The sequence below is a fragment of the Symphodus melops genome (assembly GCF_947650265.1).
Source record: "Symphodus melops genome assembly, chromosome: 9".
Taxonomy (NCBI): Eukaryota; Metazoa; Chordata; class Actinopteri; order Labriformes; family Labridae; genus Symphodus; species Symphodus melops.
This window is the reverse complement of record NC_136699.1, coordinates 11057490-11071759: the sequence shown is the minus strand read 5'-3', so window position 1 is coordinate 11071759 and position 14270 is coordinate 11057490. Positions and strand designations below refer to the sequence as shown.

At 40.8% G+C, this 14270-nt stretch overlaps 2 protein-coding genes across 2 annotated transcripts; both read left to right on the top strand.

Annotated features, from left to right (window-relative positions):
• Window positions 1-246: 246 nt before the first annotated feature.
• Window positions 247-3251, top strand: trmt112 (tRNA methyltransferase activator subunit 11-2). The gene is made up of 4 exons (XM_079352657.1): window positions 247-518; window positions 759-860; window positions 2065-2157; window positions 2919-3251. The coding sequence occupies exons 1-4, from the start codon at window positions 444-446 to the stop codon at window positions 3018-3020; spliced, it is 372 nt and encodes a 123-aa protein (XP_079208783.1). The 5' UTR covers window positions 247-443; the 3' UTR covers window positions 3021-3251.
• Window positions 3252-5295: 2044 nt separating this feature from the next.
• Window positions 5296-13876, top strand: tgfb5 (transforming growth factor, beta 5). Its single transcript, XM_079352656.1, has 7 exons — window positions 5296-6492; window positions 7588-7751; window positions 7943-8075; window positions 8156-8266; window positions 9725-9905; window positions 10103-10256; window positions 11424-13876. The coding sequence occupies exons 1-7, from the start codon at window positions 6129-6131 to the stop codon at window positions 11580-11582; spliced, it is 1266 nt and encodes a 421-aa protein (XP_079208782.1). The 5' UTR covers window positions 5296-6128; the 3' UTR covers window positions 11583-13876.
• Window positions 13877-14270: the final 394 nt, after the last annotated feature.

Below are 14270 nucleotides of genomic sequence, written 5' to 3'. Positions count from 1 at the left end.
TACTTTAACTTGAGTATTGTATTTCTTTGGCACTTGGGTACTTCAGTGCTGTTTCTGTTATCTTGTGCTGCATTTATAACAGCCTTATTTTAGTCTTTGTAGTTCGAAGATTAAGGTACAAGCAATTTTGTTGCTAAATTAAATAATGTGCGTGACTTAAAAGATAAAGTATATACTACTAATGAAACATTTACAATGCTACTTGAATTTCCATGTACATATAATGTAAACAACAATACGGTAACTTGTTTCCATGTCGTGGAACCAATATTCAGCGGAAAAGACATTCGGGGAAGTTTTACTGCGCAACTCTGCAATTGTACTTCCGGTCCACATGTAAACCGTTTTTGGCGTGAACGGGCACTGGACTGTAACTATCTGTAAACACTTGGTGGAAAATACGCAGTTTCAACAATCTTTCTTTATTTTAAACATCTGTAAACATGAAGCTGCTCACGCACAACATGTTGACATCTCACGTGAAAGGAGTCACTAAAGGATACCCGCTACTCATCAAGGTAAACAATACTAACTGTGAAAACACATCATTTATTATAAATACCTGTTTTATTTACTTAAACGAGACAGTCGGGTTTTTTTTACAATGCACGTTTTCATACTACAGTCGGCAGACAGAAAATCCTCATCATGTTATTTAAACCCAGCCCCGATGTGTGCTGTGGTTTTAGCACATTATTCACTGGTACTACAGTAATATATTGCTAATTGAATTTCCTCCTGATGTTTTCTTTGATAAGGCCACTGAGGTGAAGATGAATGAGGTGGAGTTTAACCCTCAGTTTGTCAGCAGGATGATTCCCAAACTGGAGTGGAGTGCGCTCATTCAGGCTGCAGAAGAGGTGAGTCTCAAATAGTGCTTCATATGTACATCTCCCTTCACAAACATTCAAACAACATCCAGTGCAAGTTAGGAACATACAGTATAACAGAGACATCAGTCAAATATCATAGGCTGTTTAGAATAACCTTTCCTTTGGCACTCATGGTTGAATAAGAAAGCCAGAGACTTTAGGGGAACTTTTTTAAAGTATAGTTCCCATACACTTATCAGAAAAACAATTTGAACATTTACAAATCTGGGAGAAAAAAGTTCCCAATTTACAAAATAAAATTATACACTTGTATCATTTAACAGTAGCTAAATATACACCAGCAAAAAATTGACTCATCAATTACAATTACCTTTAAAGATGTCAAGTTGAAGGAAAACCTTCCTGTATTTGATCTGGAACTTTTACTTTCTTTGTTTTTATTGGAAACAAGACATTAACCTGACGACAAGGAATATAATACAATATTTGCCATTTCCATGTTCACTGTTTTCGCTTCTTTACTAATAGTTGAGTATGTTGGGGTTTTTTTTGTGGTTTGCTTTGTAATTATTGTATGTGATTCTCTTATATGTTTGTTAGTCTCTTTTTGTCTTTTTGCTCCGTCCCTTTGTTTTCTTCAGCTTTTCCAGAGCCGGGTCATGTAGCAGCAGGCCAAACAATTTCCCCTTGAGTTCCCTCTCCTTTGCAACATTTTCAAGCTTGTTTTGGGGGATTCCAAAGCCTGAAAGGATAAATAATCCATCCATTGTACACAGCTCTCACTTAGATCTGACAGAGTCCTGATGGCTCAGAGCAATGGCCCAGAACCCCATATTCCAACAGTACCCCCCATATGACCCCCCCCAGAACATGATCATAAGCCTTTTGCAGGTCCAGGGTTTGGATACAGGAGGGATGGAGCCTCCTTTCCTCTACCCCTGTAAAGTTTCCCTGGGAGGCTGTGTAGTGTGATACCCCGATGGAGCACACCCCTTTACCTTTATAAAAAAAAAAAAAAAAAGGGAATCACCACCCCAGCCCCTCTAATATAATGGAAGGGTAAACACTGCTCCTGGTGAAGGACTGTAAACTCTGATGTACACAGTATTCTATAACGGTGGAGCTGTGTATTTCCTGTTTGGGTTTTTGTTCACCTACACGCTGTCTCTTTGCCAGTTACGACCTTCCAGCCTAAACATCACTGAACAGTGTATCGCTTTTCTCTCTTTAGTTGGGTCATCGACAAGACCTGCCAGGTGAGCTGGTGCCAGACTACGAGAAAGATGAAGAGTTCCTGAAGAGGGTACACAGAGTACTGTTAGAGGTGAGGTGCTCACAGTGGTTCCTTCGTTTTAAGAAATGCTTCCTGTCCAAGATCTTCATCATCTTTTGGTCTTTAAAATGTTTATGAAAGGACATGGAAGATATTATCAACTCTCCTATTTTAAACTAAATCTCCAAAACTCAAGGATATTTAGTCAGTGTTTCCCCCACCCCCGAAGGTCAAGTTAAATGAATTGTCCCTTTTTTGTAGAGATAGTGATATATTCGATATCATTTAATTTTGTGATGGAGAACGCAAAGCATTGTCCAAAGGACAAAAACATCGTCTTGGAAGAGTGAAGTCTGCCACCCTGAAAAAAATATCAAAATCAAACGATCCTTCTTAACATTGCATTATAAATATTTATAGCACATGAGGGATTTTTTAGCGTAGACACTTTAAGTGGAAAATCAGGGTGTTGCTGTTGGCAGGGTGGAGAGGGGAAAAAGCCCAGAAAGTTTAAGATAATCAACGTGAGTATCATCTATTCATTACATGATTAGGAGTCAAATAGAAAACATTACAGTCCTTTGTTAGTCCACAGCTCTGTTGATTGAGAACCACTTGTCCAAAATATGGCATCTAAGATTTTTCTCAAAAGAAACTGAGAGGCAAACGCCAAACCGCACTTACCAAAAGTTTGGCATCAAATGTGTCCTGTTTGGTTTTGCCAAAAAAAAAAAAGTAATTTATTTTGCTCTAGGATGACATCTTGTGGTGGCCTCATACCATGTTCCTCTGTCTGTGTCTGTGTCGTGCAGGTGGAAGTGATAGAGGGCTTTCTGCAGTGCCCTGAATCAGGGCGCGAGTTCCCGATCACCAGAGGAATCCCCAACATGCTGCTGAATGAAGAAGAGGCGTAGGCGGCACATCCTTGGATGAAGCTGTATGTACTCAGAGAGAGGCTGCACTCTTGTTGGCCACACTGGTAGTTCTGACATGAATGTGGCTGCAGATCGTGCAAAAATGATTTGATGAACAACAGATGGAAAAGTTCCCTGAGAGTAACCCTTGGAGGTTTAATCTGTATTTATTTTTTCTGATTGTTTCTGTTTGTTTATTTTTTCAATAAAACTATCCAGATTTCCATGACAGCCAAAATGTTGTTTCAGTCATTGCGGAAAACATGGATTCACCTATATTACAGACATGCCTAAGCTGCATGAGTTAGCGGCGAAGCTCTGAACCCCATCTCGTCCTCTCTCTGGGTTTTGGGAAAGTGCTGAGGGCCAGATGACGTGGCAGTGGCTTGTCTATATTTGGCTTTGAGGAAAAGAGGCAAAAAAAGCAGGCTAGAATTGTTTTTGAGGAAGTCTCTCTTTCTTTTTTTTTCCTTTTATGCCATCCATCACAGCATACACACACACACACACACACACGATTCCTCACTCTGACAGCCTACTGTGATCTGTGATGCCTTACGGGGGGATCTCTTTCAGAAAGGTGAAGTGAACAGAGACAAATTAAACGTGTTGCATTCATCTCAGACTGTCTCAGACACAGCAGCAGCCAGTCAAGTTGGAACAGGAGTGTTTGTTCGGCAGGCCGTGTTATCATTTATAGAACCATGCCAGGACCGAGGAGGAAGGGGGTTTGCCCTGACCAGAAGCCTTGAGGCAGCCTCAGTCTCTCCTACCTTTCCCTTCTACTTAGAGCAATTACAGGCCTGCACCCGCAACTATAATAACGGTATAATGGGATGGCAGCAAAGCAGCAATAAAAGCCACCTCTGACAGATTAACAGTCCTCTCCAAGTCCTGAGCTGTAATTAACAATGAGACCTACTGTAAGAGTAACACAGAGCAAAGAAAGGGCCTAGATTGAAAGCTAGAAAAGATAAAAAAGGGATGGGCTGAGAAGACATTTAATGAATTTAAGATCAGCCTCAAGCTATCACAATGAATGAGTCTGAACCAATCATGTCACTGAGATTCTTTGTAAAGCTGTTTGAAAATCACCGGAGAAAAATAACACATCTGATTTCGACATTTTCTATGTTATCATATTTCTATTTAAAGAATAAATCCAACATTATTTTTGTCAAAGTGATAGTTCTTGACTTTTTCTCTGTAAGATTTAAAATAAAATCAGATCCACAAGCATCTCTGAAGCTCCCTGATTAACATGTTACACATGTACCATACGATCAACATGTTAAAAAAAAAAGTATATATATATGTGTATGTATCCTTTCTGAAAGAGATCCCCCCGTAAGGCATCACAGATCACAGTAGGCTGTCAGAGTGAGGAATCGTGTGTGTGTGTGTGTATATATATATATATACACACACACACACACACACACACACACACACATACATACATAAAGAAAGCATTAAGCTACATTATGCTGTTTTGGGACCGATATACATGTTTTTGCACAACTCCTGGGTGGGACGAGTAACTTCCTGGAGCCTTTTCTGTTATCTTGGTCCATTTACACTTTGCTTTTGTCTTTTTAAACAAACCAGATGTAACTACGTAGGATTTTGCTTTCTTTAAACCAAGTTAGGCTCACTGTTTTTCAGGGTTCATGTTAAGCTAAGTAAACTTTAAGATAGCTACACATTTATTTATTTTTATCTGGAAAGCAAAAATAAAACAAAATTCTGCGAACCTTCATTTGTTACTGAGGGATGTTTACCTGCAGAGGGAGGGTGGTGCAAACATTTTTGTGGACAGCAGAAATTTCAAAGTGTGTGTGTGTGTGTGTGTGTGTGTCTGCTTTGGTGAGAGGAAGATGGCTCTTGCCTGCATAATCACACACTCCCTTTAACTTAGGTGGCAACCCGCCCCACCACCAACCTCTCTCTCATCCAATCCCTCCCCCTGCCTGCCTCCCTCTGTCTCCCTGTGCTTTTCTCAAAGAGGACCTGCAGAATAATAGAGTCACATTATGCAGCAGGTCTCAGTGTTTTTTAGCAGAGCTTTCAGCCCAGCACAGCTCAGCCTTGAGCTCATTTAAACCGAGGAACCATAATTTGCAATGAACTCCTTTTACATTTTCAGCACAAGGACTTCTTTCATACATTTTTCTGCGTCATGTATTTTTTATGACGTCTGACTTTTCCGTGTTTTGATGTTTATATGAGGGGGTTAACAGGCCCACCTTGGTTTTTCCCAACATAAATCAACAGTTTTTCCTACAGCTTAGTGTAGGCTGCTTTCTGCTTACCTATAACGCGGAATGAGAGGACCTCATTGGGCATTATTTTAAGCAGAAACTGTACTTTCTGAAGGTGGGTATGGGCCAGTTTTTCGCCTCACAGATGGGTCTTTTGGAGGTGAACGCTCGGGAGCTGAGCTGCTTTAGATGAAAGGGAAAGCTCAGGTTTTTATTTGAAGGATTTACGACATGGGCTGAGCTCCAGTGATGACTCTTTACTCATGAAAGCTGATCAATTATCCGAGAATGGATGAAGAAAGAGGGAGACGGGAGTATTTAAAGGTTAGACTTTAGTTTAATACCGTAACCTCACGCAAAAAACGCGCGCGCGCTGGAGCGAGACCTCACCGGAGTGTGAGCGCGAGACGAGTCAAAGCAGAAATACTGCCGCTAAAGTTTAAGTTTCACGGCTGAGCTACTCTGTGTGAGTAAGAGGTTTGTTATTAAGTTATTTAAACTTCGGAGATAAAATATGCGTCTTTGTGTCTGGTGTTAACATATGCGGGCGCGTGTGAGCAGTGTTATGTAATTTCTTTAGCAGTTTAATTTTAGTCAGCAGTTGTGGTTTGCCTCTTCCGCAGAAATTGGTTTTGACCAAAGTAGACTGCTCAAACTGGATATTAATTTTTTAAAGCTTGTTGTGTTTTATTAAAGAACATTCTGGATACTTTAGGCCAACCCTCAGTCTACCACTTTACGTTCACTGAGACTTGTCTTCAGTTTTAGTCCACTAGCCTTCAAGAAGGGATTTTCTCAAAAGCGGTTTAGGGAGCATCTTTTGTGCCTCTTGTCTCCTCACCGGACAATGTTGCTTCTCCGCCTCGTGCTGCTGCTCTTCCTCCTCCGGTTCTCCGGTGTGTTGCTGGTGGAGGGGCTCAACACGTGCATGTCCATCAACCTGGATAAGCAGAAGTCCCGGCGCATCGAGGCGGTCCGCGGGCAGATTCTTAGCAAGCTTCGCATCCGCAGCCCGCCAGACGAGGACGACGAGGACCCGCAGCCGAGCCCGGTGCCCCCGGAGGTTATCCTCCTCTACAACAGTACAAGGGAGCTGCTGAAGGAGCGCGCGCGTCTGGCCGAGTCTGCGTGTGAGCGCGAGAGCAGCGAGGAGGATTATTACGCCAAAGAGGTGCAGAGGATCGATATGCTGCCGCCCCGCACAGACACAAGTAAGTCCAAACCACAAGGAGAGGGGCACTCAATGTTCTATAAGTGTCACTAAAGGGGGTCATTAAACAAATGACGAAAATTATCTTTTTAAAAAAAGATTAGATTAGATTGATTAGTATTTGTGTGACTCCATCGCGCACCTCCTTAATAAAATTAAACCATTCATTTTACAAAAGTTGCAGTTAGGCTATCACGTTTTAACTTCCCTTCATAACATCATTAGAAAACTGATAGAGACGACTTTACCTCCACCACTACTAGCTCCCATCGTGTTGTGTTGAAAATATCTGGTACAATAAGTATGTAGAGGAAAGTGTTTTTTTAGAAGTTTGTGTTGCAAATGTTTCTCAAGGTAAGATTACAGAAGTGATGACAGAAAATCTACTAGTTAAGTTTAAACAAAACTTTGATTTAATTGGTCCATTTGGTTAATAGTGATTCCTTGCTGCAAAAGCCCCCTTTCGTGTCTGAGTTTGGTTGCCTGGTTTGGTGTGTAGCAGATACATTATATTTTATAAGGTTTGTGAAGTTGTTGTCAACCTGTCATATACTTACTTCTACAGTACAATACAACATAATCCACTAACATAAAATACTGCTTGTCATTCCTTATTCAAACCATATATACTTTTTGAGATATTGGTGCCAATTCCCATTCCCAGTAACTGCACTGCAGCTCCTGTAGATGTATCTCAGAGAAAAGCACACATCTCTCTGGTGCAGCTTTGTGGTGGCAATCTACCAGCTGTGGTTTGTCACAGACATCTCCCACTCATAAAAACTGAGGTTGATGGACCTTATTTAGGAGATTTAAGATTAATGAACTGGGTACTTCCTGGTGCATAATTACTGAACTGTCTGGTTTGAAGGCGATATTTAATGCTGAAGCCCCTGAATGCAACATTACCCATACATTAAACATAAGAGCAGACACATTTACTCACTACTCTTAAACCTGTAATCAAGCCTGAAGACTCATCAGCAGTAATTATGTTTGAGACAATGCATCACAGCTCTGTTTAACCAATAGTATAAATACAACTTGGCTTGTTACTGGATCATTAGTCATCCTTTCTGGGGGTTTTTGCTTCCAGATGCAGTTCAGCCAACAGCCCCCAACCCTCATTATAGAGTCGTCCACTTTGATGTCAGCGGAGTCGACCTGACCAACAGCACCCTGGTAAAAGCTGAGTTCAGAATCTTCAGAGCTCCCAACCCACAGGCCCGAGCTTCTGAGCAGAGGGTGGAGATTTTTCAGGTAAAAAACAGCATGGTAACGTCACGCCTGGTTTCTGAAGAGCAAAATCAATGAAAGAAAGAAAGAAACACATCTTATCACCCTTAAAACCCAAATATCAAATTTTTTACCAACAATGTGAGGTATATGTTAAATATAGGCATGCTTAATAATATATATGCTTGACTTAACGCGTGTCTGTGTTATGTCAGCTGCTGAAGCCCGATGAGGAGAGCACCTCCACTCAACGGTACATTGACTCTCGTACTGTTCAGCCAAAGGCAAAGGGAGCCTGGATTTCTGCGGAAGTCACTGAGACCATCAAGGACTGGGTGTCAGATCCAGGTGAGTTTCAGCAACAAAAAGCCATTTCTAATGATTGTGAACTTCATCTTCAACACTTTTCTGTCTCTTCTCCTGATCAGAGAATAATCTCGGCCTGAAGTTGGGTGTCCACTGTCCCTGCTGCACCTTCGTCCCATCCACTAACAACATTGTTCCCAACAAGAGTGAGGAGCTAGAGGCTCTCTTTGCAGGTTTGTTGTTGTTCACACTACGTACCATTGTAGCCTTGTCTGGGTTTATGTGATTTATGTGTGCAACTTTGTAAGGCACTGAGTTTACGCCAAACAAACAAGATATTCAATAGACCAAAGGTTTGAATTATGAATGAACTATAAGTGGAGTTTTTTCCTATAGTGGCCAAAGTGATGAGAAATCTTCAGTTTATTGGTTGGTAGTAAAAGTCTTCTAAAGAGCTTTAAAAGCTTTTGTGGAAAATGTATTATTGCAGCAGTTCACAAAATGTAAAATTCAATCCTTTCTGCAAGGGGCTTCCAGAATATTTTATGAAGTTTTTTGACTCTACCCTGCAGGAATAATGGAGAAACTGTTCCACATAACTATAAAACATCAGTATGTCTGTGTTTCTTCATTTAGGCTCCAAGTTACAGCACTCTTCTAAGACTTTACTCACAGCTGAGCCAAGTTTTTTTTTTTTACCACTTGGAAAAAAATGTTAACTTTTGATACCGACAAGTAGGGGCTTGTTTCCAGCTCCTCTGCTTCTATTAGCCAAGAATATACAAAAAAATGAAAATCAGACATAAACAGTCAGGCTTTCATTCCTGATTAAGGACACCAGTGTTTTAGTCATTCATTTATATCCAAGTTCTGTAAAATGTCATCAGCAGTAATCAAAGTATAATCTGTCTTTCTGCCTTTTTGGAAAATCACATTAGAGTATAAAATCCAGAGCTGCATTGGAGGAAACTTGTCAATAGAATATGTGAAGTACTAAAAGTGAACCACTGTAGTTATTCAAAGCATTTGATTATTTCGTTTTCAATCTCTTTGTCTTGTTTGCCCTTTGAAGCAATGTCTGCTTTGCAAGCTGTCATCAGGAATTGTTCCATTTTAATACAAACCTGAAGACGACAAGCTAATCTTTAAACAGTGGAAAAAAGCCATGAATCAGACATTTATCCTGTTTTTTTGGGGGGGGGTTACACTATTTTTGATAGCATGCTGAATTTCTTAAAGCGAAACAGGCATGAGCATGGGGCACCAGTGGACTAGTGGTTAGTTTGAATTCAATCTGTGACTACTTGCTCATCATTCCCCACTCTCTCTCCTTGATTTTTAACTCAACTTGCTGTCCTGCCAACAGCCTCTTGTTTATCATGATGTGTGTCAGGGAGAAACAGCGCTTGATCTTGTGGAGGGTTTTATTTTCTTTATACGTTGCAGTAGTTACATTTGTTACCCTCATCTCATTCCTTAAATGTAACTCCTGTCTTTTCCTGCTGGTTCCCCCATTTACGCAGATGTTAACTTGGCCTGCCTCCACTGGTGGCTAAAGGTGAAACTACAAGTGTAGTTTTTACCCAGTAGAGCAGAGCATGCCTGCATTGAACCGTCCTTGTGAAAAGGTTTTTATTGTGTTATGCCTCTAGCACATGCGATATGAATATCTGTTACACTTCTCTCTGTAGGTGTGGATGACGAGCAGCTCCGTCGGATCAGAAAACCTGGACAGGTCAAAGGTCAGTCAGACTTCAGCACCAAGACCCCACACCTCATCCTCACTGTGCTGCCCAGCGACAGAGTGGACAACCCCGCCAAGAAGAACCGTAAAAAGAGGGCAGCTGCCACCGACACCTCAACCTGCTCCCGGTATGCTGCTGTGTGTGTGTGTGTGTGTGTGTGTGTGGTTACTGTGTGTGTTAGTAAGAGCATTGACATTCATTACATTGTGATGGCTGCTCTTTCGCCTGTTGTAAAATTACCAAGACGCAACTATAAGCTCTTGCTCCAGAGCTAGAACATTGTCAGTATGGTAGTTTGAAATGTTTGTGTGTGTTGTGTCTCAGTGGCTCAGACCAAAGCTGCTGCCTGCGCTCGCTTTACATCGACTTCAGGCGGGACCTTAACTGGAAATGGATCCATGAGCCCAAAGGTTACAAAGCCAACTTCTGTGCAGGTAGCTGTCCGTATCTCTGGAGCGCCAACAACCACTATAACATGGTGAGCTGTGTTGTTTTGTTTTGTTTTTGTTTTTTTTTGGGGGGGGGGGGGGGGGTTAAATTAGAATTGTCACAGGGCTTTAGTAGAAGCACAGAAAACTGGGAAGCAAAAACACTTTCAAACATTTCCTAAATGTTTAAAATGTATCTCAAACATTGGTTTGGGACGTCACACTGAAAAGACAAACAAGAAGCTTTTATAGAGGAAGCAACTGAAAAGGATGCTGAAACAGGAAGCATCTTAATTTGTGATGTCAGGTGCAGATTTATTTTCAGCCTTACTATATATTTAATTGGGAGTCATCCCACAAATTGTCCATGTTTTTTTAACAGTGAAAAACAGTGGGCATAATTTAAGCCTTGCTGTCCCCCTTTCTCCCATCATGATTTCAGGACCTCTTTGCCCCACTTTTGAAATCACTGAGATTGACTAACCTCTCTTTAAAGACTAAGCGAGGAAAACATTTCTTTTTGTTTTTTACAATGTGTTTTATCTCCAAGTACGTAGCTTTTTTTTTTAAAGAAAACAATATCAAGAGGATGGATGTAGCCTAAATTTGTGAATAGTGCATAATTCTAAATAAAAGTAACAGCATCCTTAGTGTTGCCAGTAAATCTTTTTGGTTTGGACAGAATCAACTTCCAGCTTTACTTCAATGATCGGAAACTACAATCGCGGGTGACATTTGCCCTTAAATGAGTTTATAGTGCATTGTTTGTGGTGTCTAAACACCATATTTAGCTAAGACTGGTTAACCCATGCGTCATAAAAGGGCTGTCACCTCACAGAAGCCAGTTTCAGAACATACTGTGTCACTTAAAGCTGTCTGTCTTAAAGCTGATGACTGAAACTGTGGCCACACAGACTTTTAAAGAACCTCCTCATTTATTTTTATTCCTTTAAATACAGTACATATTGTTATAAAAAATATATATTATAAATGTTAATATTTTGCTGCTTTAATCCACTGCTACTGTAGCACAATAATAGGATTTCCAACATGTGTTTCCGATGGTGATAAAAATGATGTCTAATCCTGATTGGTGTGACCTGATTAAGAAGACAGAATCTGTGATATATATTTAAAACCATATTCATGTTAAGAAGCTGTTATGTCTTGAGGAGAGTTAAGGCCTTTAACTCTCCCTTATCTCTGCCCCTGCTCAGATCCTGCCCTTGTACAACAAGCTGAATCCCGAGGCCTCAGCTACCCCCTGCTGTGTTCCCCAGGACCTGGAACCCCTCACCATCATGTACTTCATCGGCCGCACGCCACGGGTTGAGCAACTCTCAAACATGGTCGTCAAATCCTGCAAATGCCGCTAGACTCAGAGGAAGAGGGGAGGGAGTCAGAGAGGAGGAGAACTATTAAAATCCAAGAACTAAACTTTAAGGAGTGGAACAAAATAACAGGACACACCTTTGTTCATTCATTATTTGCAGTCTGATCACCTTCAGAAGACTTTTCAGATGTTATATTTTTATGCTACCAGAATCAAATATCAGGTTTTGCTTCCTATTCATTACAGGCATGCAAACCCTCTTCATCTCTGGAACTTTCTGTTTGACATAGGACACTGTATATAGGACAACATGGCTGTATTAAACATGTACTGTATGTTAATGAGGGTGCTGTGCAACTGGGGCCGCATTCTATTTGAATGAAAGGGATTTTTTTATCAGGATTTTTGATTCCACATAGGTCGTATATTTCTGCGGTCGTTGGCAGCGGAGCAGGCGGGGTGTGTTTGCTTAAGGTTTGAAGGTGTTGATAGGATGGAGGCAATGTGGAAAGGTTTCACAGTCTGCCATCTTTAGAGAAAGGGAGGCAGGCAGCAGCAAAAAAAAAAGAGAGAGAGAGAGAGAGACTGTGTCCAGGCAGAGGCCGTGCCAGCTCTCTGCGGTCCCGGGCTGAAATCTGCCTGGCGTAAACAGGATGTGAAAGATTTCCAGACACCGACCCGACCACTCACGGAACGCTAGATTTAAACGCTCCCCTCATCTCTTCTGTCTCTCTCTCTTTTACTCTCTCTCTCACTCGAGGTTCTGGGATTTGCGGTGGGAGGAGAGAGGGAGAAAAGAGAGGCTTTGAAAATGAGACTTGGGATGATAGGGCTGTATTTGGAACAGCTACAACTTTGGAAAGTGGTATTTTGCAGCCTTAGCAAATTTGTAACTATTTGGGTCTGACTCAAACGTGTGGTAATCACTCTCCTGTGCTCCTTTTGTCAACGTGCATTTGTTATCTAGTTGTAAAAAAGCTGTTGACTCATTGCTTTTCCTACACCGTGATTATGTTTTTTGCCTTACCTGTCTTTCACCATCGACCTCACTGATTCACTCGCATGGTTTTCGTCTACACCCAAGTATCCACATTGACCACTTTTGATAGAACGTCTAAATGCTGAAAATAAAAATAAAAAACATCCCCAGGGATCATTTTAAATATAGGCTCTCTGGTATGCTAGTGGTTTGTGTATGTGTGTGTCTTTGTGTGAGAGTGACTGTGTGTGTGTGCTGACGAGGTCATGTGTGATAGCAAAGGAATCATTCTCTGGCTTTTATTGTGATGTTTTTTTTTTTGATGGTGACAGGGAGTGTTCTCTTGTTGACCCCGTTGACTGTTAGTTGTGGATTTATGTATTGTTTTTACAAGTCTGTGTTTGTTTCAAACCTGGCTGACAAAGTCTTATTTGAATAGGAAGCAGTCCCATCAGACAATCAGAGGCGAATGTAACAAGTTCAGTTTTTTGATTCAGTAGCTGCAAAATGCTGACTTGAAATATTGTTTTAAATAGCATGATGAAGATTTATGAAGTTTGTAACTATTTATTTTTTTTACATATCCATAATGTTGTGGTTGGGCCGAACACACATATCCAGACAAAGCTTTTGTGGTTTGGTTAAAAGTGACAGCTGCAGGTGGAGGTAAAGGAGACGGTTGGGTGAAAAGGAGTGGAGTTCAGGAGTTTTCAGGGAAAGACTTTAGTTCTGAGCGTGTGTATTTCAGAGCATGTATTTAAGGGATCTGGCTGTCTTTTTCTCTGTGCGAAAGACAAATCTGACATAAGATTGCAGACACTCTGTTGTTGTACAGTTTATTCTCCTGCCAGGAGATCCCAACCTTCTACACATACGGCTTATGACTGTGTTGTTGTTGTATGGCTTAGCATAAAACCGGCTGGATATTTTTATGTCTAACATCAAATTATAAATGACAGAGTATTTTGAAACTGTTAATTTGGTATTTGGTTTTACTTAAGTAAATCGGCAACTTTGTCATTTAAACTACTTTTTCAAACTATGACAGTCAACATAACTCCGGTGTCAAAAAAAAAAAAACCTTTACGCACCATGCTGTTTGTAATTTGTGTTTTTGTTATAACAACAGTGTAAGATGACCAATAGTCTTGGTGTATTAAACCGTCTGTTGCTCTTGAGAAAAGTTTGTTGGATTGATGTCCCTAAAGTTCCTCTTATCTCCACCTGCTGCTGTCAGCAATATTACATCCCTTTTTATTATTCCGAGCATCTTTGAATCATTTATTATGACTTAATTTTAAAGTAACTGGTGACGGTCGGTGTGTTGAGGCTTCAAGGCAGAAATCTTGTACTGTATATCTGGAAAAATGGCGCATACCAAAAAAGTAGAAAAAACAATAACTGCATGATGGGGTGACCCAACCGGCACATCATGTTTCTGTTTTTTGTTTTATTATTTCAGAAACCTGAATGTTTATTTTCCAAAAATGAGATTAATTAATGCAAGTCTGACAACACTGACGTGTTTTTGTTTTCTTTTTTTTTTTAATTCTGGCTACTGGAGCTGTTAAAATAGCTTAAAGAGATACAAACTGTTCTCCAGCCATTGCAATAAAAATGTTTTTTCTTTAAGCCACAGTGAGGATGTGAGAATGCAGCCTCACTCTGTGTGTGTGTGTGTGTGTGTGTGTGTGCGTGTGTGTGTTGTGACGGGGTCCCTGTGCTTGAGTTGTGCTGAATTTCCCTCCCCCC